This window comes from Seriola lalandi, unplaced genomic scaffold (assembly GCF_002814215.2).
Source record: "Seriola lalandi dorsalis isolate HSWRI2012SDOR001 ecotype SW California unplaced genomic scaffold, Sedor1 jcf7180002054864, whole genome shotgun sequence".
Classification (NCBI taxonomy): domain Eukaryota; kingdom Metazoa; phylum Chordata; class Actinopteri; order Carangiformes; family Carangidae; genus Seriola; species Seriola lalandi.
The window spans coordinates 727,956-754,370 of NW_019525417.1; the positions used below are offsets into that span (position 1 = coordinate 727,956).

The window sequence follows — 26,415 nt, forward strand, 5'->3', positions numbered from 1 at the left end:
GGCACTTGGAGATGTTTTGGTGCCCTCACACAGGACTTGTCATATTCAGTGGTGAGGTGGTGCAGACGCTATGCCACGGTAAAGGCATTTCTGTTTACAATAGGATTTCTGTTTTTGTAAGATACAATAAATACATTTTTATATATGAAGCTTTGTAGCATACAAGTCTACAGTGATAAATATAAATGACATTTTGAGTTTATAGTATATTTATTTATAATCAGATGTAAAAGACAAGGAGAGTAAAAAAAGTACAGCCTTAACTCAGAGACAGCTCATGGTTACATACATATTAGATTTCCATACACAGCACTACTATTTTCATTTTAAAAAATTCCTATATTCAAGTAATATAACACATTCCAATGACCCTGTGCTTCTAGTGAAAGGCCCCTCTCCCCCTCACCTGTCTACACAGCTACTGTAGATATACAGGTATAGTACCACACCACTGCTGCAACTCTTTCCAGTATGTCTGCTGACAGACCAGAAAATGAACATGATGTACTGAACAATGGTTTGTGTTACGCTTCAGTTTGATGTACAGCATGAGGTTTGACATCAGTGGCACACAAAAGACGAGAAGACTGCCATGTAGAAATTTGTGCTAAATTAAAATGAAAAACAAATGAACTCTTTAGAGGGTATGTGACAGAGTGCAGTCATTGAGGGGACGGGCTACTCACTTCCACAACAGCCTTACTTAAGATTTAAAGTCCTCCCATCTTTATGGTACAATTCTTTCTATGATGCCTCGATAACTCAAGGATTCATTCAACAACAGACAATGTTAAGTCCAGTAGCACCATTTGCATCTAAGAAAATACCTGCGCACACCCACACACTTGTATGCATGTGGTAACACACAAACACACACAGATGGGATGTTCTAGGGAGACATACAGTAGGCAAAGCACACAGGGTGAGAGTGAATACTGTATGTACCACTGAATATTCCTGACTTGCATGCGAGATGGTGGCTGTATATATTTGTATTACTAAATAAGGGGCTCATGCTTATGCTTGTGGATTTCAATTTTGAGATACAGTACATTAGATGATTCGTACAGATTCAAGACGTGATCACATGAAAAATGACAGAAAGTAAGAAAAAACACAATGGTTCTTGGACAATCCCCCCCAGCATTGATTATGGCAACACTGGTTTCTTCAGAATTTCCCTTAATTTCCTGGAGCTTTATACTGTTTTATACACCTATATAATCTGACAGCTGAGACATGATTATTGTTTTAGACACCAGCAAACATCCTATTATTATTTTATCTCATACTTTGATAGAGGAGCAAAATAAGTTAGAGTCAAACCCAAATCTTTTCATGTTCTTGTTATCCATCCAGTTGATAAGGTAAAGAGAATAGGAAAGGAGTCTATTTTGGGGTGATGGGCTAAGAGTGCGTTCCCAGAACAGCCTGTTTGTTTTTTCACTTGCTTATCATTTTTTCTAGTCTAGGGTTGACGAAGGAAAAGCCAGCAAATGCTGCCTGGTCCATGGAGTCGATGAGGTTCTTGTCTGCCTGGGAGAGGCGAGGCTTTTCACTCAGGAACTCTCGGTCAAAGTTGCTGCAGTCACTTGGGGATTTCTATGGGTGGAAGGTCAGGGATTTCAGTTAGGTAAATGTAACAAAGCACACTGAAGTACTCAGTATCCTAGATGCACACTATTATATTTACACAAATGGATTCATGATAAAAAAACATAGTTTGCTCAGAACTAATATCATAGGCTCATACCACTTTGGGCTTGAAAGGGGGATCCACTTCTCTCTTCTCCAGTGCTGGCCAGTTGATGATTTTGAAGAATGCATGTGCACGGATGTCTCCCACCACACCCAATCTGCGACTAGGATCTCGCTCAAACAACTGAAATAATGACGAGAGGCAGACAACTTCATTACAGAAACTACTCCCTGTAATATTATATAGTGAAAAAGAGAGTTGCATGCTATGATATCCATATGCATGATTTAAATGCTGCATTCGCCTATATGGGACATATATTAGTTATTCACCAGTTCAAGCAGGTTCTTGGCTTCCTTGGTGATCCACCGAGGGTAGTGAGGGGTGTCCGACCTGATGGATTCAAACAACTCGTCCTCATCATCACCTTGGAAGGGTGACTGACCAATCAGCATCTCATACACTAGCACACCAAAAGACCACCAGTCCACTGAGAAGGTGTACTTCTGTCCCAACAGGATCTGTGACAAAAGAGAGTTTCACAAAATGCATCAGAAGCGCATAAGGAGAATACGGACATAAAGGAATGTTTGGAGACTGTGGTGTGATTTTATCTGTAGACACTGCCATGTCCCGTAATGGCCACAAGGTGGCATATATATATATATATATATATATATATATACACACACACACACACACACACACACACACACACACTAATTGCAGAAAATATAAAAATACAAATAATATATAAAGACTTGGATGGAGAAGTAGTGTATGAAATGACAAAATGTACTATCAGCCAGGTCTTAAAACTGACCTCTGGTGCAATATAGTCTGGTGTTCCACAAAATGTTGTGGCTCTGGCCTCTCCGACCACATTCTCTTTGCACATGCCAAAGTCCGCTATCTTTATGTGTCCATCCTTGTCCAGCATCACATTGTCCAGCTTCAGATCTCTGCAGAAAGTCACAGAAAGAGATATATGCAAAGTACAACCAGTTATGCTACAGTATATACTGTTTGACATGCTGCAGTCTAAAATCCAAAAAGAGATTGAGCGTGTAACACAGAGATTGCAGACACCAGTGATATGGTGGTTATTAGGTCTTACCTGTAGATAATACCTCTTGCATGGAGGAACTGCAGTCCCACTATTATCTCAGCAGCATAGAATCTGAAGGTTGAAATGTGCACAAAACGATCATTAAACACAGTGTTACAGTGATTAAGAGCTACAATTACAGATCCTTACAGAAATGAAAATTGCTTCATCAATCGTAATTCTTTACATGGTATCCAAGGTCCTGTTCAGACCTGGCATTAACATGCATCTCAGGTGATCCAATCACAAGTGGTCAGCTCCTAATACAGGTGTGAATGCACCCAAAAGCATTGTGGAAGCATTTGAGATCCAATCACTCATCCGATGTCTCTCTCTCTCTCTCTCTCTCTCTCTCTTTCTCTCTCTAACACATTAAACACATTGACAATGGACCTGTTTGTCATAGTCTGACTGGCTAAAAACAACGTGTTCATATTTATTTGCAAATAGAGCGGGAAAGTGAGATCTGATCACAAGTGGTCACTTGAGACACATGTCGAGATGCAGTCTAGCATCAGGTGTGAACTGACGTGCTTAGAGCTGTCCACTTGTTATCGGATCACTGAAGACGCATGTTCATGCCAGGTCTGAACAGGGCCCAAGTGTACTCACGTGGCTCTGTTGAGGTCGAAGCGGCCTTTGTCTTGAATGTGGAACATCAAGTCGCCTCCATTCAGGTACTCCATTACAAAGAAGAGGTGCTCCTGTGCAAACAACACATTATTGTCAGCTCACTGTTGCAGACAAATGAGACACGAAGAGAGTGAGAGAGAGAGTGGATTCAGATAAGGGGGGCTGGGAGTGGGGGTTCTTATCAACAACTGGGAGCTGTTGCCTTTACCGCTGTGGCCCAGATTGACTCCCTATCACACGACATGCCTTTTAAGCTTTTACTGCTGAGATATTAAGTATGTGTGTGCTTACTTTAGACTGGAATGTGGAGTAGAGTTGTGTGAGGAAGGGGCTGTCCCAAGCGAGGGCCAGGACTCTCTTCTCCACCATGGTACACTCCACATCGTCATCCATGAGAACTACATCCTTCTTCAGAACCTTCACAGCGAAGTACTGACCCTGTCCCTTCAGCTCTGCCAGCAGCACCTGGGGTGTCAGAGTCACTTAGAGTGAGTACTTCATCAGTGTGATCACAGGAGTTTCATGGGGTACAATAATAGCCAAACAAATCAAAATGAAGTTATTTATATCTCTTCCTTTTTTTGGTTTTCTTACATGCTCTATCTTGGTGAGGACACTGCACTGCCACCAGGCTACAAGGGGCCTGGATATAAATTAACCTTCTATACTTGGCTTCTATGTTTTCCTCAAATATGTCAACCATTATAGGCTGCATGATTTGTCAAATGTTTCCGGGGATCTATAGTGATGGAGACACACAGCTCTTTCCTCATCTGAAAAGCACCTCCCACTCCATTGTGTGAGGAAAGCAATTTAACAGACAGTGGGGGGATGTATTGATCTACTACGGTATCTAGCCGAGTCTATCAAAATTGAGAGCTGGTGAGAGTTGGTAATAAAATTTTAAAAAATGTGGTTCAAGGAAAGACAGTGACAGACTTTGATGACAGATGAGAATCTGTCTCCTGATGATGTGTGGCCTTCAGAGGCCACCTGTATTAGAATTAATCTCCACATGCTTGTTTTTCTCAGTAATTGTAATCATTTCAAACTGCCTAAAACATGCAGATTTGGAACTTTTCTGTCTTTTTTATTCCTTCTTTTCACATTTGTTATATTTGTTAGGTTGTGTTCATCTACAAAGTTTAATACATGTAGACAATTTCAGGATGAGTGTGATGTTCTTACTATGTATATATAATAACACTGGAATGCACATGTTTGTGCAATGGTTTAAGTTTACAGAATCTTCCATTTTTGTGTCCAAACAATCATTTAATGTTATATTTAGGAAAGGGTTTAGAGAGGGGAACCACAGGGCATACCTTGCCAAAGCTGCCTTTACCTAGCACCTTGTGGAACACCAGGTGGTTGGTGGTGAGGTGTACCCGCGGGACTATAGTTGCTGATGGGGCTGGGCTCAGGCCATCACCTGCCTTGCCATTGCCACCTGCTATAAATACACATTTGTATACAGATAGTAAGTACATATGCAAATCTGAATGCAAATGATTTGATAACATAAATTATGTCAAACAGACTATCAGAAACAATACCACATAATTTACCCTTAAAGATAACACCTGATTTAAATACATTTTAAAAACAGTTACAGTTTGTGCTACAATGAGCACATCTTACCACTAGGGTCTACTGTTGCACTTTGGATGTCTTGATAGATCCCAATATTTTCTGCATTGGAGTTATCAGACTTCTTCATAGATTTCTAAGGAGGAAAAAAGTTATGCTGAAACATTCATGACATTGTACATCCACAATGAATAATTTGTTCTTAATGTGTTAACCCCGACTGGCATAACATGTACACATAGTCAATACAAACTACAAGACATGTTTTGTTACTGTGCTAACCTGTGTGACTTGAGACAGAGCCTCTGCCAGTAGTTTCTGGTTAATTCCACACAGATTGGCCACTTTCGTCTGGCAGTAACTATGTACGTTCATGCCACAGTCTGATCAGAGGAGGAAAAATGTCAAATGGTGAAAGGGAATACAATTTCAGATGTAAGGCATATAAAACATTGGAGACAAAGCAAAAATAAACAAAAAAAAAACAACAATGAACACTTTAGAGTCACCTTCACATTTAAGGCCCTGTTTGTAGAGACCCCACAGCAGACTGCCACAGTGGTCGCAGAAAGTGGGGCTCTTGTAGTTGTAGTACTTGAAGCGATGTGGCATATCAATCTTGAAGCGCTCTTTCTGGAACTACAAACACACAGAAATCCATTAAACCCAAGGATAACTGCCCTCTGATAATTAAAGCTGACGAATGTAGTAAACTTTGGTAGTCTGGCAAGTAAATGTCAAAATAAAATCCCACAGCTAATATTTGAGCACGTCTCCATTGATTTTAATACTGAATTTAATATCGATGCTGTCAGTACATTTGGGTTTGGCCCTGTTTGGTTGGATCTGTATTCACATGGGCCAAAGCACTGCATTCTTTATGTTAGGAATAACAGTGACTAAGTTAATGATTAATGGTCTACCTCGTTCAGTGCATAAGTCATAAAATAATAAAGCGTGAGAGAAAAACAAAATTATCATTGAACTATAGCTAGGAACAAGTAACAAAAGATAACACTGTAAAACAAAAATACAGTTCCATGTCAGTGTCAGATCTGGGGTGTAAGGTGCAAGTTTAGCATGCTGGAGAACATTCATTTTGCTCACCACAGTGTCACGACTGTTGGCTGCTGTTCCAGTGCACCTGCCAATGATTTTTTCGATACATTTCTTGTGGATTGCGGCATTGCATTCTGGGTGAATAAAAAGACCAAATATTGTGATAACTGTGAAGACTACAACAGGATAAAATGTGATAAAAATGCAGATAGCAGTTAAACAAAGAATAAACACTCACGTCTGCACTTGTAACCTTGCTTGTTGAGCCCCCTAAGTGGGAGAAAAGAAATGGAGTTAAATGTGTGACATAAAGCAAGAAAAGAAGAAGGAAAAGTGTGATGCTGATATCAGAGCAATATACTCAGGATGATTTTCATTACTAGGATTGTGATGACAATGATGTACTGTAGCATGGAGATAATAAGCAGCATAATATGCAGCAGCTACTAAATTACTTCTGAACTGTCTGCAAACTTTCCTTCAAAGTATTGTGGAAGTAAAAAAAAAGAAAAACAAACTTAGAGAAGCATGAAAGACCTTTTGTCGGAATTGGCACAATTATTCAGGGGTTTTACATTTGTTATCACTAAACTGGAAGACATCTTTCACATCTTAGATCAAGAGATTATTATTGTATGAGTGTGGTAATGGCCACAGAGTCACTAAAACAAACATCTCCTCACGTCTGTAAAGGGGATAGATAACATTGTAATTTGAGAGACAGGGGAGGAGTTTGACTCACAGTAGGTTCTGCTGACATAGTTGGAACACAACATTACAACCTTGTGGGATTTGCCTAGACAGTGACTCACTCTGACAATAGCAGCCCTGCTGTTGTTTCTACCATTACTTACCCCCCAGGACTGCTCCATTTAGGAAACTAGAACCGCGACTAATTGGTCTTTTGATAAACACCCTTTGGGGGCTGGACTTTTCTTATTGGACAACTGATGTTTTTGTTCCCATTTGGTACCTAAGGAATATACAGTAGGTGTTGGCACATATGGTCTGGAATTATTAAAGCTGTGCTAGTGTATTAATAAAGTCTTAATAAAAATACAATGCTGATTATAATACTGTAGAAAAACTAGAATTACTGCCTCGTTGTTGTATGCCTCCCTCACAATCTCCCCTTCCTGAGTTACAGTTTTGAATAATTGCAAGAAGTGTTTTTGCAGAACATTATGATGTCACAGTGAAGTTGACCTTTGACCATTTGAATATAAAATATCATCACACATTATTATCTATTAGACATTTGTGTTAAATCATGTCATAATTAAGATCATGAGTTTGTGTTTGTGAGGTCACAGTGACCTTGACCTTTGACCACCAAAATTTAATCAGTTCATTCTTGAGTCCGAGTGAATGTTTGTGAGAAGTTTGAACAAATTCCCTAAAGGTGTGACTGAGATCATACGTTCATGAGAATTGGACTGTCAGACAGACGGACAGATGGACAACCTGAAAACTTCAGCCCAGATTGTTGCCGGTACAGAAGCTCAACAAACTGACAGGCAAATTATCTGCTTCTGGATAAGTCATGTCTAAACAGAGTAGCATTACTGCTATAGTCTCGCACTGTAATGCAAATATAGTGTGAAGGATTTTTTTTGCTCTTTAGGTATTTTGCCTTAATTATTAGGTCTTCAGGTCTCTGGTGTAAGACCATGTCTCTCCACAGGTCACACACAGCTCTTTTACTGTAAGCAATGGTTCATTGTTAATTTCTTGCACAGCTGAGGGTGTTCAGCTGCACATTCCCTATTGGCAGTTACCATAGCAACCAAGCACAGATCCTCAGAGATACCGATGAATAGTCATAGCACCCTAAAACCATAACCTCTTCAGGGTCATGATTTACACACCTCTTCTCTAAGAAGGCTTTGAATGTTTAATAGTTACACACAATGTGACTTAGATAAACGTTATTCTTTGTATAAAATTTAGTACCGAGAATCTTCACACATGAATGACTGTGATGTGGTTCCATGAAGAATAATCTTATTTGTACACGTAGCAATTAATATGTGGCATAAGGTTGAACATGGTTATCTAGGATCCTTCCTTCAGAGTTAGGATGTCAGTGTTAACTTGTACTGCTCATTTCTTTTTCCCTTTAGTTATCCAGCTTCAGTAAATGCTTCTGGTTAATCATCTGAGTCTCCACATTTCCATCACACTTAGGGTCAAAGTGAAAGAAATGCAGCGCATGCTAACCAGCTAAAGTACACAAACATAACAGTGACATAGTAGCGACAGCTGTCATGTAACAAAGGCAGAACCTAGCATCTCACCAGAGGAACTCTCTGCAGACAGAGCAGAAGGTGGGCTGGCCGAAGAAAGTGGCAGTGAACTCATGGTTCTTGATGAAGTGAACCTTGGGCTGCTTGAAAGCTCCTCTCCTCCTGTTGAGGGTTGTGACTCCATCCTCAGGAGAAACCTTCATTGATGGCTTACATACCGCTGAGGGAAGAGATTTACAAAAATTTACAAACCAAATTACTGCATTTCTGCTCAGGTCTACAGACAAATAGTACACAGCTTACCTGCTTGTCAGCTTTATATCGAAGTGTTATGCAAATCCACTTTGATTTCCAAAGGCAAATAAAAATGATAGTGATAAAATGCAGTGTGGTGGGAGTCTTTTTATTTATTAACCATCCTATTTTTTTTACAATCTACATAGCTGATTACCTTTGTTGATGGTCTTTTAATGACATCACAGTGGGCACAATCATAAATCAGTCATCAGTTCTAATAGCCGAGGTGTATTCAGTAAAAAAATATCTGTTAGCTAGAGAAAGAAGCCACAGGCGCTGCTGATAAATGGAGGGCAAAAAATGTCTTATTGGATAAGCAGCTCCAGTTGATGCAAGTCAATGTGGTGGGGTCAAAAGTCAGAGAAGACAGCGTGAGAGAGGTAAACAAAGAAAGCAGAAGCTCTGGGAGAGATAGGGAGAGTAGGTGGGTGGATGGGAGGGAGGAAGGGAGGGGGGGAGGGGTTAGAAAGAGGGACAATTCAAAAAAAGGAGTTGCCTCAAAGAGACAACTGATAGACAAGGAAAAGTAGGAAGAGTGATGAGGTGAGGGAGATAAACTAATTTCCTCTCTGCCATTCTACTGACAGATGTTTATGTCTGGACAGCGCTTCAGTGAGCTGAGCTGTGAAAGTGGGAGTGAGAGAGAGGGCAAGAGAGGCACAGACAGGGAAGGCAGACAGTGTTGAGGGCTGTTCACACATGCCTAAAAATACTCCGGGCTGCTTTTCAGGAAACCTGTGGAGTGTGTAGGAGGGAGCTGATGGAGTAGGGAGCTCTTTCATAACAGGAGGCACACCTCCGTCTCATGACCCGCTCCAACCCTGAACAGTGAACCCCAACTGTGTTACTCCCACGTAAGAAACTCCCCCTACACAGAACCAGTTTGTAAACCTCTCTAGGCTGGGCTCCCTGTCTGGGCTGCTAAGCTGACAGCAAATACAGAACTTGCCAGCCAGCACTGCTTCACTTCTGCTTCTGGCAGCTGAAATGAAACTAAAATAGGTTTACGGAGGCTAATAATGATAGCAGTAAGATTTTGAACTTGTGCAACTCATGGTGGTGCTACTATTCAATATGTTTACATGGAATTTTTACTGAAAAAATTCCAATGTTTCAATGTGTCCCACCACAGAGATCTAAAACTCTTCATTGAAAGGTTAACAAAGGATAAAATAGACCTTATACACTGTACATGTTTGATTAACCCACGTCCTAGTGAACCCATTACTATATTGTATCAAGAAAAATGCATGCTTACACTGTTTGTCATTATATATTGAGCCAAGTACAAATATTTACCACCGGCTACTTAGGCAAAGTAAAGCCAGCCCTGAGGTCAAATTCCTACATGACCTTGAAGAATTTTTCCAGCACATTAGCTACATGGCCACACCTGTAACCACCTGACAAGCTCAATGTGAGATATGTCACCAGCATGCAAATTAACCCTTGACAGCCTGAGGCAGACGGTTTATAACAGGGCAGTCGGCCTGGAGGATAATTCCACATTTCAACCCAGAGAGGTTCACAGTAACTAACATGTTCAGCTGTGGTTGTGTGTATAAAGTGCGGGGAAATTAACCTCTGATCAGGATCCTTTCTGCCAGTAGAGGGCATTACATATCAGTACAGCAGTAGAGTGACATTCTGGGGGGGAAGGAAAAAGAAGGGATGGAGGGGTGTAACGAGACTGTCTTCTTTATAAAGGAGAACTGCTCCCTGGTGGTCTAGTGGTTAGGATTTGGCGCTCTCACCGCCGCGGCTCAGGTTTGATTCCCGGTCAGGGAAAACTTTTTAAGAAGCCCTGCAAACATATTTTCTTAATGTCCAACTTACTTTAAGTATTGGGGGCTGACAAAGGCATAGAATTTACAACCAAACGAAAATGTTTTGGATGTTTCACATGAGAGATTTCTGTCTGTGCTCTTTTCACTGATTTGAAATGGGCTGGGTTCAGTTGGAATAAGGTGAAGAACATACTTCAAAGTACCAATTAGGATTTGACAATATTTGAATCTAAACATAGTGATAATTGTGGGGTTGCTTGCTTATGTTTCTAGGCCACTGTCAATGAAATCTGATGAAAGCACACCCACACAGTTCTGATTATGCAGATTATCTTTTTGAGTGTTCAACTATTAGTAAATAATATTTATGGATATTTTTTGTGAACTTCAACATATTTAATATTACAGAAAAACACTTTAAGATTTTAAACCAAATATTCTGAGGCCTTGTAGAAGTTTTACCTGCATCACTGTCCTCCAAGAGGAACTGTACGGCCATCTGGACCCTCCCCGAAGGATGAAGGTCCACCCAGAACTCAGTATGGCCACTGTTTTTGGATTTCTTACAGCGTTCTGCGAGTACAGACACGCCCACCGTGGCCTTGGCCAAAGGCTCCTCAATGCTCTGCATGAGGACCACTTCTAGGACACGCCCCTCATAGATATGGGCATCAAAAGTGGACTTCCAAGATGGATACATGGTGGGCTTCCTCTGGACCAAGGTCATTCCTCGCTCTGTGAAAGAACATAGGGATCATCCTTTGTAAGAAAAGGCTTGTCTTTTACGTTTTCATTCTCAGGAAATTCATAGTACAGGAATGGCTTAAACACAAAGTACCGGGAGTTGGTAGAGAGCCAGTTTGCTTGTGGACTTATGGACTTTTGAGCCCAGCAGATGGTGACTGTTAAGACAATTAAACTGGGGACATCTTGTCTCCCTATTCACTGTTCCACTCCCCTGTCTAAATGAAATTGTGATTGCACACATGTATGTGTGCATCTGTACATACCTGTGTTGACAGACTCCTTCATCTTGATGGCACAGATGGGAGGGTCAGAAAGAGGAGGGAGAGCGCCCACGTCATAAGCATTGAGGTTGATACGCAGGAAGGGTGCCATGGTGACGGCTCACCTAAGCCTCCTAGAATGGAGAAAAAGACTGACATTTACATTTACATACAAACATGCACATTCATCTTGTATTTGGATTGCTCATGGCTTTTACTTAAAACAAAAAGGAAGAAAGTCAGTGGCAACAGTCAAGTGTTCTCAGAAGAAGCAGAAGTTTCCATCTCAAGACACAACTTTGGAAACTACCTGCCAGAAGTGAGGGCAGAGGGAACAGAGTGGTAATCCTGAACTGAGAGCAGGATGAGAGACTGAGACAGAGAGTGACAGAAAGTCAAAAAGATCACATTTCTAAAACAAACAGAAAGCCCAGTGTTAAGGAAAAGACAAATTAATGTTAACAGATAAGCAGTGGAGTTTCTATGCAACTAGTTGGCTGTAGATATTTTATATGTGTCTTGGAAGGGCTTCTGCAGCACTATATCAGAAAACTGTCAACACTAGAATCTTCCTTGGTGATTGAGTGGACAAATGTAGACTACTTTTAATCTGGTGAGGAAATAGTGGTAGTCCTGTTTTTCAGCTGAACTTTTTCCGTAAACTTTAAAATAATGAAATGTAGGAAATCTAATGCAGGAAATATACAATGGTCCCGATGTATCATGTAAGATTTAGTCAGTTGAAGACAAACATGTTTTCTGAAGGAGCAGTCGGTATCAGTAGGACACCACACCACCACAGTACCAGGAGGACAAACACTTGTCCTGTGTTTTCAGTTTTGGTACACAGTGTTCAGTAAATCTGTGTTCTGTCATATTGTGAAAACAGTGGTTAAAACTAGTGACATTTCCATTTAAGGGGCCTTGTAATAACAGAGATTACAAAGGATGAAATTTTCTAAACTTAGGGGGCAGTCATTCAAGCTTCATGTCATATAAAGGAACTGTACTAACAAACACTTTCTGAACCTTTGAAGTTATCCAGACTGCTTCACACCAGAGTCACACAAGTGCTACGTCACAGACTAGGAGGGCCCAGAGGGCATATTAGCCTACGACCTAATTCCCAGAGCAGCAATAAAATCCCACAGAATTCCTCCAAGAATTTGAACACAGCGCTTTTTGTGAGCTTTTAAGTTCCTTAACTTGATCTCTTGAAGCTTTAGTTTCTTGCTCCATTAACATAATCTTGGTTTAATAGTAATTTCAGAGATATGGCACGCCTGTGGTTTTAGGCAAACAGCATTTTATTTTAAACTCACAATAATGTTTGAAATGACATTTCTGGGTAGTAATCTCTATAAGCAAAATGCACAGAGACACGTTCTTCTCTTAAGCTTGAATGAATATGTACATGAAACCCCTGGACAGCAATGTACTGTAGCTTCTTGTTTCTGCTTAAATAATTAATCATTCATAAGGAGACAATTTTTGTTTGTGTTTTTGATTCTTCATGCTTTTCACAGTGCCGATTGTCATGCATTATGACGTCCTGAGTGACTGAACCAGTACTTGTGTGATATACAGTATGTACATGTATTCCTCTCAGCCTATAAAGGTAGACTATGCTATTTTGAGCTTTGGTTGGATCCAGATCACCTTTTAGTTTGTCCGCTGAATAATAGCACTCTAATTTTAGCTCTTGCGCATTTTCTTTCTGCAGTTTATATCCTCTTTAACATCCAATGTTTTTCTTAAATCCCCATTGCAAGCTGCTGTAGCAGGTCTCAGGTGTGAATGTTTTAATGTGTATAATTGTGCAGCTGTACATAATTCTTGATAAACGGACTCACTGAGGATCTGTAGTGGGTAGTTGCTGGTTTGATATCCCAGACAAGCAAGAAAAATCTGGGATGGGAAGTGAATGACAAACAGTAATGTCTCGGTAGCCATCACTAAGGTGCCGTTTGAGCAAAACTCTTAACCATCAACTCCTCCAACAGTCAGAAGTTACTCAGTAGCCAGCACACAGCTGAGAAAAAAATGTAAACCAAATTGGCATGTGACCAACTTTTTGACTGCAGCTAAGTACACTTAAGTTAGTGAAGCCACTCACTAGAATGAGAAAATAGAATAATAATCTTTCTAGCTGTGATCTGATGACTCTTAACACTGAGCTATCATCCTGTCCACTATTACTTTGAAATCACAAATGCCTGCCTGGGTTTAAGTGGGATCAAGAGGGATGATACAAAAGAACGTAAACAATCTTTGCCAAGAAATAGCATCGCTACAGCTGTCTTTAGTCATAGTTACAGCAAAGTAAAAAAAAAAAGACCAGCACCAAAGAGGACCATGTTATCATTAGGCTAGAGTGAAGACATTGTTTTCACATGAAAACAGCATGTCTGAAAACATTTACAAAAAGTGTCTAGGTATGTAGGTTATGCCCCGTGTAGCTTCAGTAACTGAAAATACATGTTAGCTACATCTATACATCTTACATCTTTACATGCTAGGTATATTTTGGATATGTATTTCCAGCTGTCCTCCTCAAAAGTGTCTCCACTGGGCTGAGAATAACACATCTCTGTTGTTGCTGCTGGAAGCTTTGTGTGAACCTGCAGGCATGTCCAGTATCTACAGACGATCTAAACAAACCACTTTTTCTAAGTGAGGCCAGGAGGGTTGAGAAACTGTTCAAGCTCTCATAACTCTGCCCACACACAGACACAAAATAATATTAATCAATGTCACTGAGTTTAACAAATACATTATATAGTAGTTTAGTAGTATAGATAGTTTTACAGCCTGTTTCCAGTTTTCTCTCTGCTTTACACACACACTCTCTTATGTACACATGCACTGCTACATAGAAAAAGAGAGCCTTGTTTCCCCAGAGAGTGGAAAAAATGAGCACATGCAATTGGGGAAGGGGTGGGTAGAGGAAAAGAGCAAGAGAGAGGGAAAGAAAAAAAGATAACTAACTATGCAGGCCAGTGGACATGAGGAGAAATCAGACTCAATGACAGAAACAGATTTGCCTTCACTGGATCTAGAAGTCAGCTTCCAGTGACATGAAAAGTGTTCATGCGTGCGTGCGTGCGTGTGTGTGTGTGTCAGTGTGTGTGTGTCCTCAAGGAGCTATTTGGTTACTCTTAGGTATGTCTTTAGCTTTTGTCCTTGACTGAAAGGTCTGCAAAGAGCCAGTAAATGTAAAGCTGGGCTCCCTGCCTTTGTGCAACACAAAAAGAAATCATAAATTATAAACTCACTTGAAGACGGCATAGTATGCAGAAACATGACAACAAAAACATACAAGTGACTAGGAAGTGTCATTAAATGTCACTTGACATGGGCATGGAAATTCCAGTTCTATATCGTATCAGCTCTGAGGAAGTTTAAGGAGTGCTCCTATTTGCATAGCTATGTGTCCTGTGTGTAATTAATTTCAAAACCTGTGTTTAATGAAAACAATTACAAAAATTAATTCCTGGAACATTTAATCATTCAATCATTTAATCATGTGATAATAAGGGCAGCAGAAAACCCAATTCACTAATTATCTAGTAAAACACATAGAATGAACCTTGAGTTGATGAACCTTTTGTTGTAATGTTGTAAAACAAATCTTCCATTATACTACATGCATCAAGCGCAAAACACTAGTGGAGACAGACATGACTGAGTATTTACAGGTGACAGGCTATCATTGAAGTCATTCTAATCTAAACAAACACAAGTCAAAGGTTTGGTATGTACTGAATTAGAGGAGACATTTAGAGGAAGAAGTGATCAGGCAGGTCTAGCAGGTTGGGGAGCTCTCGCGTGTCAGCCTTTCATCAGCAGGTCTGAACAAAGACGGGCATAATTATGCAGAGAATCACAACAACAGAGTTTCCATCACATGATAGACAAGAATCATAGCCATCTGCAAATTGATGGAAGAGATAATTTTATTAACCCCTGTGGGGATATTCTTAGTATTTGTTTGACGACACAGCACTGATAAACGGTTAACCCTTACTCAAACTAAGCCACCCTATTGCGACACAGGAAAATTGGTTTACAATAAAAGGGACATACATTGTGAACTTTTACATTCATATTCACTTAACCATGAAAAGTTTTCTCCACATAGTCCCACAATTTTAGTACAATGCAGCAGAACTCAGATCTTAAAACATGTAAACAAGACAACCAATTCGTTTTTATAATTAAATAGTCGAATGTTCTTGTCTTGACATAGAAGTCAGTTACCTGACTTCAAGCCCACTGAAAATGTGTTTCATTGAAAAGGTCTATTTAAACTTAGATTTTAATAGCTAGGTTTAAATGATTAGGTTTACATTCTGCTGATTCCACACCAATAGACCTTTTTTCATGGAAGACATTTGAACAAGTCACAGATGGAAAAGCACAGATGTTAAAAAAAAAAAAGATAAACTTTGTCTTGTCATTGTACATGCTGGTTCACTGAGACAGTTGGACATAGCTGTTGTTATCATTAACAATGTGTGCTTTACTCTAAGACCAGTCAAAATGTCTGATGTGAAAAAGACCTTTGAGTAGAATTAATTAAACTCACTTGGATGACAAATGTTGAGAAACATTTTCAAGACCAGGAGCACATCCAGTCTCCTCAGCAACTGAAGACCAAGTTTTTAAATTCAAACAGAATAATTAGTGTTGAAATGTACAGTATATATTTGACCAGCTTTCTGACTTTATGTGGTCTGAATTTCAGTTTGTGAAATTCTCAATTTCAAAAACTTTCCTTCTAGTACATATCTATTTTAAGGTTCTCAGATTCAGATTGAAAATTCACATCCACATCCCTATTATTCAAACGCTAACTTTCAAGTTGCTCAATTTCAATCAACTCAATTCTTGTGGTACGTGGCAGTTCTGTCTCCCTCAGTGACAGAAGAAGATCTCAAGTGTCTGGCAAAACTTAATCAAACACGTCAAAAGAATTTAATTGTTACCTAGCATCACTACAATAGAACTGTCAGTTGATATCAAACAAGCCACTGTGAGAATACATCAGGTTTGGAGGTTCCTGGTTGGCTTGATTTTGCCCTGAAGGAACCGTCAAGTAAAAACAAGTATTTTGACAAATTTTTCTACTGAATACCATCATATATTTGGTAAGCAAAATCAGAAAATATGGAGAAATGTGAAGGAATAAAATTAAGGAAATGTCCTCTGACTTTGTGTTGTTCCTTCTACAGTTACCAGTTACTTCAAGAGACTGTGCTGTCAACACACAATGACAGAGAAAAACTAGAATTACTGCCTCGTGGTTGTATGCCTCCGCCACTCAGACTACTTTCAGGTTACATCCCTATTTATCGAGAGTCACATAAAATATTAACAATTTGTGTGTTTTCTGAGGTCACCATGACCTTGACCGTTGACCTTTAGCTACCAAAATCTAATGAGTTTGTCCTTGGCCCAGGTGAACGTTTGTACCAAAGTTGAAGAAGTTCTTTCAAGGTGTTCCTTCAAGGCGTTCCTTCAAAGGTGTTTTGTGAGGTCACTACGCCACGTTCATCTTTGAGTCCTAGTGAATGTTTGTGCCAAATTTGTGTTTTGTGCTATATCTTGTCAACGAGAATGGGACGTATGTACGTACGGGCAACCTGAAAACAATATGCCTCTGGCTCTGGCTATCGTTGGTGTGGAGGCATAAAAAGGAGTGGGGGCTAAGGCTGAGTGAAAGACACAAAGGACCACAACAGACCCAGAACAGCATGGCTGGATGGAGCTCGGCCAGTCGGTGGCCTAGCAAATTAGAGCTGAACAAACATGCTTCACATCATTATAATGAACCTGAACAAGCATGGTCAGAGTCGGGCAGGCCACGCTCCCTCCTAAAGCTAACAACCTGGTCTACAGTCGTGCGCGTAAACATCCATTGCATCATGAAACTGCTCTTTACCATAGCTCAAAGAAAAACAATCCCTCCATATTGGAAATTAAACAGTGATCATGGAAAAAGGCTGTTCTCTTCCTTTCTGTAATATCACTGTTGATTGTACAGTGGGCATCTGCTGCTGAAATATTGTTTTCTTAGCTTTACACACATTGACTACAAAAGAGCTCCAAGAGTAGGCTACTTACTGTACCTCTGTCAAGTCTGTGCAATCATCTAAATTTGCTGTACAAATGAACGTTTTCTTTCTTTACCTGGATCTATATCGGCATGCAAATATACAAAATGAAAAATAATTATGCAGATTATGATCATTGATCATTTCAAAGGATGACATTTTTAGAGCTTTAGCAAATAACTTTGCAGGAGTGGAACTGATGTGCACATTTTCAAAACTGCTTTACAAGTGAAGTGTACAATGCCCATGAGAACTGTAGCAATTTATGTCAAACTGCCCATGCACCCGAGAATTCAGCAACCAGTTACAGAGAACGTTGAACGTTTGAGCCCAATCAATCACTTGATTTTCTTTTTTACTCCCAGTTTTGACAGACAAATTCATGCAAAATGGTGCAAGTCTCACAAAACTGTCCTTAAACCACAAGTCTTGCTACTCTTTTTGAGGCATTATGGCATGTATTATTACCGCATTAACCCTGTCTCAAAAGCACAAGTGTACTTATGGTCACGCACGCACGCACACACGCACACGCGCACACACACTAATAACCTTGAACAAAGCAGCCTTTAATGAATTTCAGTGGAGAATGGCTTCAAAGAATCAAAGCCTTCATTTATTTTACTAACCAAGGTTAATGTCAAACACCCCTTACCCCATTCACACAGACACAGACACAGACACACAGAGCGCTATCAGGTCAAAGTAGGACAGGAAAGAAAAGTGAGTGACAAGACCAGAGCTGAGGTTGCTGGTTCAAGGTCAGAGTCGGGTGACTGAGTGTTGTGGTAGATCCACACCAACGATAGCCAAATTAATACAAGCTGTTATTAAGTGCGAGGACTGACATTACACATGGACACGAACTTCAGTCTAACTGTTGTGGAGTGATAACCTTTTCTGATCTTCTCTCCCTTTTTCCTGAGTATCACTGAGCTCTTTGGCATGGCGTAAAACCTGCTATACCAGCATGGAATGAATCCTGCCGCTGAGTGTGTGTGTGTGTGTGTGTGTGTGTGTGTGTGTGTGTGTGTGTGTGTGTGTGTATTGTCTCTACATGCATTAAGAGCGGTGTCCATTTCTGCCCTGCTCACAGTTCACAAAGCCTTGGTTAAGTCAGACAAAGTCTGAGCGAGGGGAGCCAAGCAGGATATCATGGTGTGGAGTGCAGAGAGTGACAAGAGACCAAGGGCAAGACTGTGCCAAACTATACTCACTGCTGATTTAGCAAACTTGTGCCTAAAATGTTTGTCCATAATACATAACAGCAGGTCATGGGGAAAAATAAGTATTCTGTCGGCAAGTATGGGGTTGTTTCATATTCTATTGTAGGCTACTTTAAACAAAGTGTGCACACAGTTTTGATGATACTGAGACTAAACAGTGTTGTAGATTTTTTAATAGTATTGCCACAATGATATCCGAGTTTGATGGAGATACAAAACTTTTACTTTTTACAATACATTATTTTGTTGAGTGTGAATGTGCTGTACAAAACATTGTTTCTGTTAATGAAACAAACCAGATTTCTCAACTGCATTGGAGTTTCCTCATTTCAAAGAAGATTTAAATCATAACATCTCATTAAAATAGATAAACTGGACTAATTACTAGTGTCAACTTTCAGTACTTTACTGTCCTGATGCTCAGTGTTTCAGACTGTAAGTGACTAGTTGATGGTTTTTGACTTTTCATTTGCCATATAAACTCAAGCTTACCTGACTCAAATCAAAATGAATAATTTATACGTACAAAAACAGTTTGATATCATCTTAAACATTGTCTCAACTATTTTGGTCTGTGATGGGTTAATGTGTGTGCTGTACTATCGAGGAATCATTATTGCATGGGCAACTCCTGACTGAGCAGATGTCCCAGCCATGTCCTCCGAGCAGCTCATGAAGCCACAAGCCAATATTGACACACCAATAACTGCAGTCAGATAGTGTTACCTGCGCTCACAAAGCTGCACTGCCTCCAGAAGAAACCAACAGGATACAGAGTCTTGCCACAAATGCAGAATTGTATTGCATTGTATGACACAAGACTTTCACAAGCAATGGAAGGAATATTTCAAAATAGGATAATGTGTTTAGGTACCTGGGGATGGGACAGGTCACGTCAGCTACTGTGGACACAGAAGGCTGAGTCGTTTACAGCCACAAGAATTCAGGGTAATCTTTACACAGACACTTCCCTTAAACTTAACACTGCCATAGCATAACTCCCTTACCATCCTTCATCACGTTTTCTGGGTGAAATCAATGATTGAGAAACAGGCCACACGTAAGACACAATGAGAATGATGTAGCCTACTTGTGGCAACAAAATGAAGTAACATGTTATTAGGATGATGAGTAAATGCAACCACAGTTGCTAAACCTGAGTGCAATGAGGGAAGGACCTTTGCTATTTCAGGCTTGTGGACAAACTGTCTGCAATACGAGTTACACCACAATGAGCCAAGTGATGTTGTTCATCAGCTGTATTGTCTTTTTAATGACCGTGACACTGGCAGCTTTCTGTCAAACCAGATCAGAAACCAAAGAGAAACCTGGGATTTAATGGAAGTACAGTCCAGTAAAACCCCTCTTATCCAGAGAAGTCAGGGTATATATCCACATATTGTGATGACACACAATGAATCATCATGATGTAAACTAAATATAATAATATCTATATATTCTGGCTGTATGCTGTCTGCAGAAACTCAAGACTGTGTATGGACCATATTACTGTCAGAGCTGTTTTTAATTAACTATTTAGCTCCAATATCACTAAGAGAACCCCCTTACTGTACTAAACTAAACTAAGCTAAACTGTACTGAACTAAAAATGCACTGAAATAAGTCACTCTATGGGATAAAACAACTTTTAAGCCTCAATACACAAAACTGTAACATGTTGAAATGTATGTTGCTTATGTTATCCTGCTCATTTTAAGGAGGTAATTAAGGTGTTTTAAGAGAAAGTTTATCTCCTAATTTACTACTATAAGGAGGAAACCGTCGTTTAATGGTTTAAATTGCCTTGAATGCTTATCTGGCTGTTAGTCATATTGCTGGTCGTTAACTCCAATACATAAAAATATAAATAAAACATAAACCGTTTAACCTAGCTCCATTATAACTGAGCTAGCTAGCTACGCGACTGGAAAGGGCTCCTCTGTTGCCATAGGATACAACACTTCCCTCGAAGAATGTTTGTCTACCGGTGACCTGAAGGCTGTTTCCCCAGTATCAGTGGAAACATGTAAAGCTTTTTTGGGTTTTTTTCACACTGCCTGGACCTGAAAGCACTAAAACATGGCTCAACTTCACTTACGTAACTACAAGTGTAACAGAGCGGGAGAAGGAGACATTCGGCGACAGCAGCTCCTCTCATTCCCAAAGTCAGACAGTCCCTGTACTACTGCTACTGAAGTCAGTCGAGCTGTGCTTCACTGTGAGACGAAACCCAAGCCAAAGCCAGGGGGTCAAAGCAAAGACAGGCGACTCTTGACACCCGGTACCTTGCAAGCCAGCAAGCAAGTGCTCTTCTCCCAACTTTCAAACACCGAGCTCAAGTTTTTCCAACCACGAACAACTTTCACATGAAACTGTGACTTACCTCTTCCGCTGAGCTGCAAAATGTATTGTTTGCAGCGAGTTTGTATCGGGTTTTGTGTCAGAACCACGGGTTTCCTGGTAGTTCCAGTTCAAAATCTTAAATGGTGTTTAAGGAAGTGTTCAAGTCGGCTGCCCAGTGCAAGCTGTCTCCTCTGTTTCACTGTCTGTCCGCCCGGCTCTATGGTGCTGCTCTATGGCAGCGCGCGGTGCAGAGTAATGAATGTGTGACGTCAACCAGGTGAATTCCCCAGCACACACACACACACACACACACACACACACACACACACACACACACACACACACACACACACACTTGTTTCACCATCCCCGTGGGAAACACTCATTGACATAATGCATTCCCTAGTCCCTCACCTTGACAACTTGACAACTGAATGCCTGAACCCAACCTTTAACCTATCCAAAACATAATTCTAACCCTAACATTAAAATCAAGCCACAAACGTCAGAAAGCAGTTTTTACCCGTAGGTAAGGTAGTCCCTTTGTTTTAGCGTGTATCAAGGTATTCAGGATTAAGTCCCCACCAGGACTTAAGAACGAACACACACACACACACACACACACACACACACACACACACACACACACACACACACACACACACAGAAGTGAAGTGAGACTACATGGTTTTGCAGTATGTGCAGTAGACACACATCATGCAGTTATACAATGGAGTCAAGGGTTATTGTTAAATGCTCTGTACACTTCAGGTTTTGGCACTGGCAGAACTGGCTGACAACACACGAAACCTGATTTTAACATTGGAAATTTACTTTTCTCAGCCAGCTTATCACAAGTGATGCTGTGTCTCACCAGGATTCAGTTTGTTTTATAACACTTTGCCCTGAACCTGACACTGAATGTGTATCACACAACATATCAGTGTTGAAAAGCGAAACAAAGGAAAGCAGTGCAAAGTTTTGCAGTTACACGCTGAGTGTTAATGTCCCCCAACAATTTTTTCCCTCCAGTGAAAAATGTGTATTTGGCAGGAGAACCAACAAACCAGGAAATCAAAGCAATGTGTATGCTCAGATACACAACTGGTCTGGTCTATCTCTCTTTCCATGTGTCTCTGTTGCACACACACACACACACACACACACACACACACACACACACACACACACACACACACACAGGTTTAGACAGAATGCAGTTTGTGGGCTGATCCAAACAGCCATGAATTTTCATACTGGCCCTGCCCACAGCATGTCCACACTCCCACTCCTCCTCTCCTACACAAAGCACAGAGATCCACGTGGTGCTGAGTCATCAGCCCCCACCCACCAATACCGTATGAGTATAAGAGAAAATGGACCGGTAAATTTAGACAGCCTGTCTCAGCTCCTAAAGGGGTATTTTTAGCTCTACAAAGGATATAACAATGACGTATAGACCAGCGGTGAATGCTGAGAGATTACTGAGTAAGTCTGGAGTTGCTCATCGCCACTACAAACATTTGACGCACAGGACAATAGATTTTGATACAAAAATAATCTCTGCACCACACAGAGAGCATTAGCACCAGGACAGAAGTCTGTGGCCAAGCCCATTCTTTTTCGTAATTTTAAGTTTTCCTTAAGCTATCATTTGTGGTTCTGACAAAGAAAAGTATTACATCCTTATTGATTCCAAAGTTTCATCATGATAGCCAGGTGTCCAGTGAACTCACTGAAATCTTCTACACAACCATAAAAAAACTTAAACTCCTATTACAGTCCAATAAAAGTCATTTGACTTTTTCCATTCCTTCCACTTCCTGGAAGACAATCTATCTTCTTTGATGACCTCATGCTGCAACAGTGGTTGTAAATAAAAATTCCACCCAGGTAAAATTATGACAGACTTTTGATCCTATTAGATAAAGCCTGCTTCTGGCTTTCCCAACTGATATGCAGTGGATTGTACTTGAGTAACCCCTCTCTGTGTTTTGTCCCGCCCAACATTCTGGTTCAACAGGAACTACATCAAATTGAGGAAACAAGATTTTCTCCTTAACGCCAGCAAGCAAAAAGTATTTTCTAACCATCACCACCATCTGACAGAAGAAATGAAGGTTGGAGGCATGCCTCATTTTCTGAGGTAGCAAAGTTATGTGATGGCCATAAAGCTAATTTTTTGTTAACACCTGGGGCTGCAGAAATGCAAAGTTACCCCTTTGCAGCTTTAAAATCTAAATTAGAGACACCATTGATTGCTGGAAGAATTGCAGCTTGAGGTTTTACAAGTTTGTGCACTTCCAAAGGGAGAAACCTGGCTGTTGTTGAGTCTCTCTGGGTTATGTAATTTCACTGTAAGAACACTAAAAGTATGACGTGACACAGTATATACTATATGGAACTACAGGCTTCATATATTGCTGTGTGAATAGACTTGTATCTGGGCAGGGGACCCAGACACTTCCTGTTGTGATGGCCATTTCTGCCATCCCAGCAGTGCCAGGGCAAACATGAATGTGAGTAATGAGAGGAACAGACAGAGGGAGGGAGGGATGAAAAAACAATCCCTAAAAAAGGAGAGAAATGGTCCTTTCATCAAGAGACATGCCACAGACTAAATTTGCCTCATTCTATCTGTCCTCATTTCCTTCTCCCTGTCACTCTCTTCAGCTTTTTCAATTCCTTGCCTTACACAGTCTCTTGTCCCCTCTTCTTTGCTTTAGGCCCTTTTCATGTTTCAGTGTTCAATGTTGATAACTCTGCATTTGTAGACAAAAAACAAGTTCAACTGTTGCTTCATTCATATGACCTTGTGGTAAACCAGACCAGCCAGTTTTTAGACAAAAATAAGCTGCTGAAGTGAAGTTCCTCTCAAGCTGTGATAATAACACTAAAAAGCACATCTACAAATGTTTGTGTTGTCTCTGGTCACAACAGCAAATGACACACAAACCCTGACTATCAACAGGGCTTTGATACATTGCATACTCAGCTGCTTATTTTACACGGTCATTCATACTTATCTTCAGTTGTGTAACATTCAACATTAATACTCCTGAGAATAAGAGCATTACACAAGAACAAAGATCAAATGGAGCGCTTCCTCTTCAGAAAATCCTTACCTCAGAGTCTGCTCAGGTGTGTCTATAGCACTGCATTGGAACAAGATTTTAAGATTACAGCATGGAAACTTTGCTAACCTGACTATAATGCAAGCTATTCAGATTGTCATTGACAATAGATTGCTGTCTGATTGTAAACATAATTACAACACTGGCCAGTTTTTCAGTTGAGTAACGCAGCTCTGGATGCTTTACCCAGATTAGCACTTTTCTCTGATTCTGAATCTTTTTGCCTGACAAGGATTGTTGTTTTGGTAATGCAATACATGGTCATGGTGTGTACAAGGAGAAGCTGTCCTTTTACTAATTTTAGAGGTCCTTTTCTTTCAGTTTGCCGGGACTACAGAAACTGAAGGCTATTGATTCAAGCATGCAGGCAGTTACCTAATCACTTTCTGCATCTCAGGTTCCCTGGCTGCTGATGGATAGGTTTTGCGAATGTGTTTGTATGTGTGTGAGAGACCATGTGACTGAATCCATGCTCCCACCTCCCAGGACTAGAAGTTTAACAAGGTGTCTTTAACTTTCAGGTGCTCGAAGGAATTGAAGAACTTTCCGTGTTTTCAATGCGTTTCTTACTTCTCTCTCACTCTCTTTTGTTACTTCAAGTATGTATTGGGTCAGTGGTACTCCTGGGATCATTTATCTAGAGCAACCCCAATCTTCCTATTTTCTGTTCTGCCTACTTTCTGACTGGCATACAATCACTTCATCTTTACTCATCTAATTGGAAATTAACTTTTGGTCTTGATCTTGGTATCCATTATTAGCATTCTCCGCAAACACATCCTGTTCCCTTCCCTCCTTATTATCTGTATAGACAACCTTTTAAAATGATCAAATTCCATTTTTGAATTATCAAAGAGCCGTGTTTGCTGATAAATTAAAGCCACATCCTTTTTCTTTTCTTTAGTAAGCTCTCACCATGGGCCTGCTCTGATTAACTTGCGCTCATTAATAATGCAGACGCTGAAAAAGAAATAGGCCAAAATGTTTTGTGCTCTTTCTTTTTCTTTAAATATTGATAGCCAGTATTTTCCTGGTTGTGGTCCATTGCTGTCTGACTAAGTTACTTTAGCTCAGTGAAATTCTTTGGTGTAACTAATTAACTTGTCTGAGAGGGCTTGCATTACCCTGCAGCCTTGCTGTGGTTGGGAAGTGAAAAGCTGGGAAAACAGAAGTGCTGATAGTCTTTACTTGAAGTGGATGGGTAGGTGTATTTTACTGACCAAATTACATCTACACCAAAGACACAGTTAACAATAGTGATAGGTATTCCCTCTAGGCTTGACAAATATGTCACCTTAATTTGACCTAAATTAGAGTGTCTCCCTTGGGATAAATCAATGTGTTGAAAATTGATTGACAACAGTACTGTCAAATTCTGATCTAGCATGACTGATGTGCTTGAAACAACAATTTCTTGTTTTTATTGGCGATATTATTGTGATTTGAAATAAGATATATAGATGATGAAGCGACCTAAAATATATTTTATCTTATCTTATCTTATCTTATCTTATCTTATCTTAATCTATTAAATCTATTATGTCTGCAGAGATTCTTATTATACCTGCAGTATAAAGGGGGAGGGCCCCTGGTAGATGATAAATAACATAAAAATGGCAAATAATGACATTTAACTCATCTCTCTGTTTTTCCCGTTTTTGTTTTCTGCATAAAGCAATACATGTTTCCAGTTCAAGACTGGTGTTTACAACTACATTTTCTATTAATAAAGAACAGAAATGAGAAAACAACACTTCCCTGAACTTCTAGTACGTGCCATGCGCAAATAAATTTGCTATGCTGGTGTAAAGTCAACTTTTGTAATTGTTTTGTTGTCTTATATCTTATTAATATTTTTTTAACTCAAACATCAATTATATGCTGCTGAACAAAAAGACATTCATGAGGAAATCCCAGGTTCCCAGTCATCAGCATGTCTGATTAGGTTCAAAATGAGATCTGTCTGGTGTGATGTGCTGCTGCCCCCTGCTGGATAATCGAGGCATTTAACCAAGCTATTTTTGCCAGTACCACACAACAATGTGGCCATGGTATGTCCTTAGTGCACTAACAAACCAGTATTTTATTTTATTTTATCTACCAACAGTGGATAAGCAATAAATGCTGCATTTGTAAAGCTCACAATTATTGTTACTGAGATCAAACCAGA

General features: G+C 40.1%; 1 protein-coding gene across 1 annotated transcript; it reads right to left on the minus strand.

Annotated features, from left to right (window-relative positions):
- Window positions 1–191: 191 nt before the first annotated feature.
- prkcdb (protein kinase C, delta b) lies at window positions 192–21,336 on the minus strand. The gene is made up of 17 exons (XM_023427996.2): window positions 21,152–21,336; window positions 11,430–11,560; window positions 10,882–11,154; window positions 8,387–8,555; window positions 6,328–6,359; window positions 6,138–6,223; window positions 5,540–5,669; window positions 5,313–5,413; window positions 5,082–5,166; window positions 4,766–4,893; window positions 3,732–3,905; window positions 3,420–3,511; window positions 2,817–2,879; window positions 2,523–2,661; window positions 2,032–2,220; window positions 1,754–1,882; window positions 192–1,602 (listed from the first exon to the last, which is right to left on the minus strand). The coding sequence occupies exons 2-17, from the start codon at window positions 11,536–11,538 to the stop codon at window positions 1,444–1,446; spliced, it is 2,058 nt and encodes a 685-aa protein (XP_023283764.1). The 5' UTR covers window positions 11,539–11,560; window positions 21,152–21,336; the 3' UTR covers window positions 192–1,443.
- Between the last annotated feature and the right edge of the window lie 5,079 nt (window positions 21,337–26,415).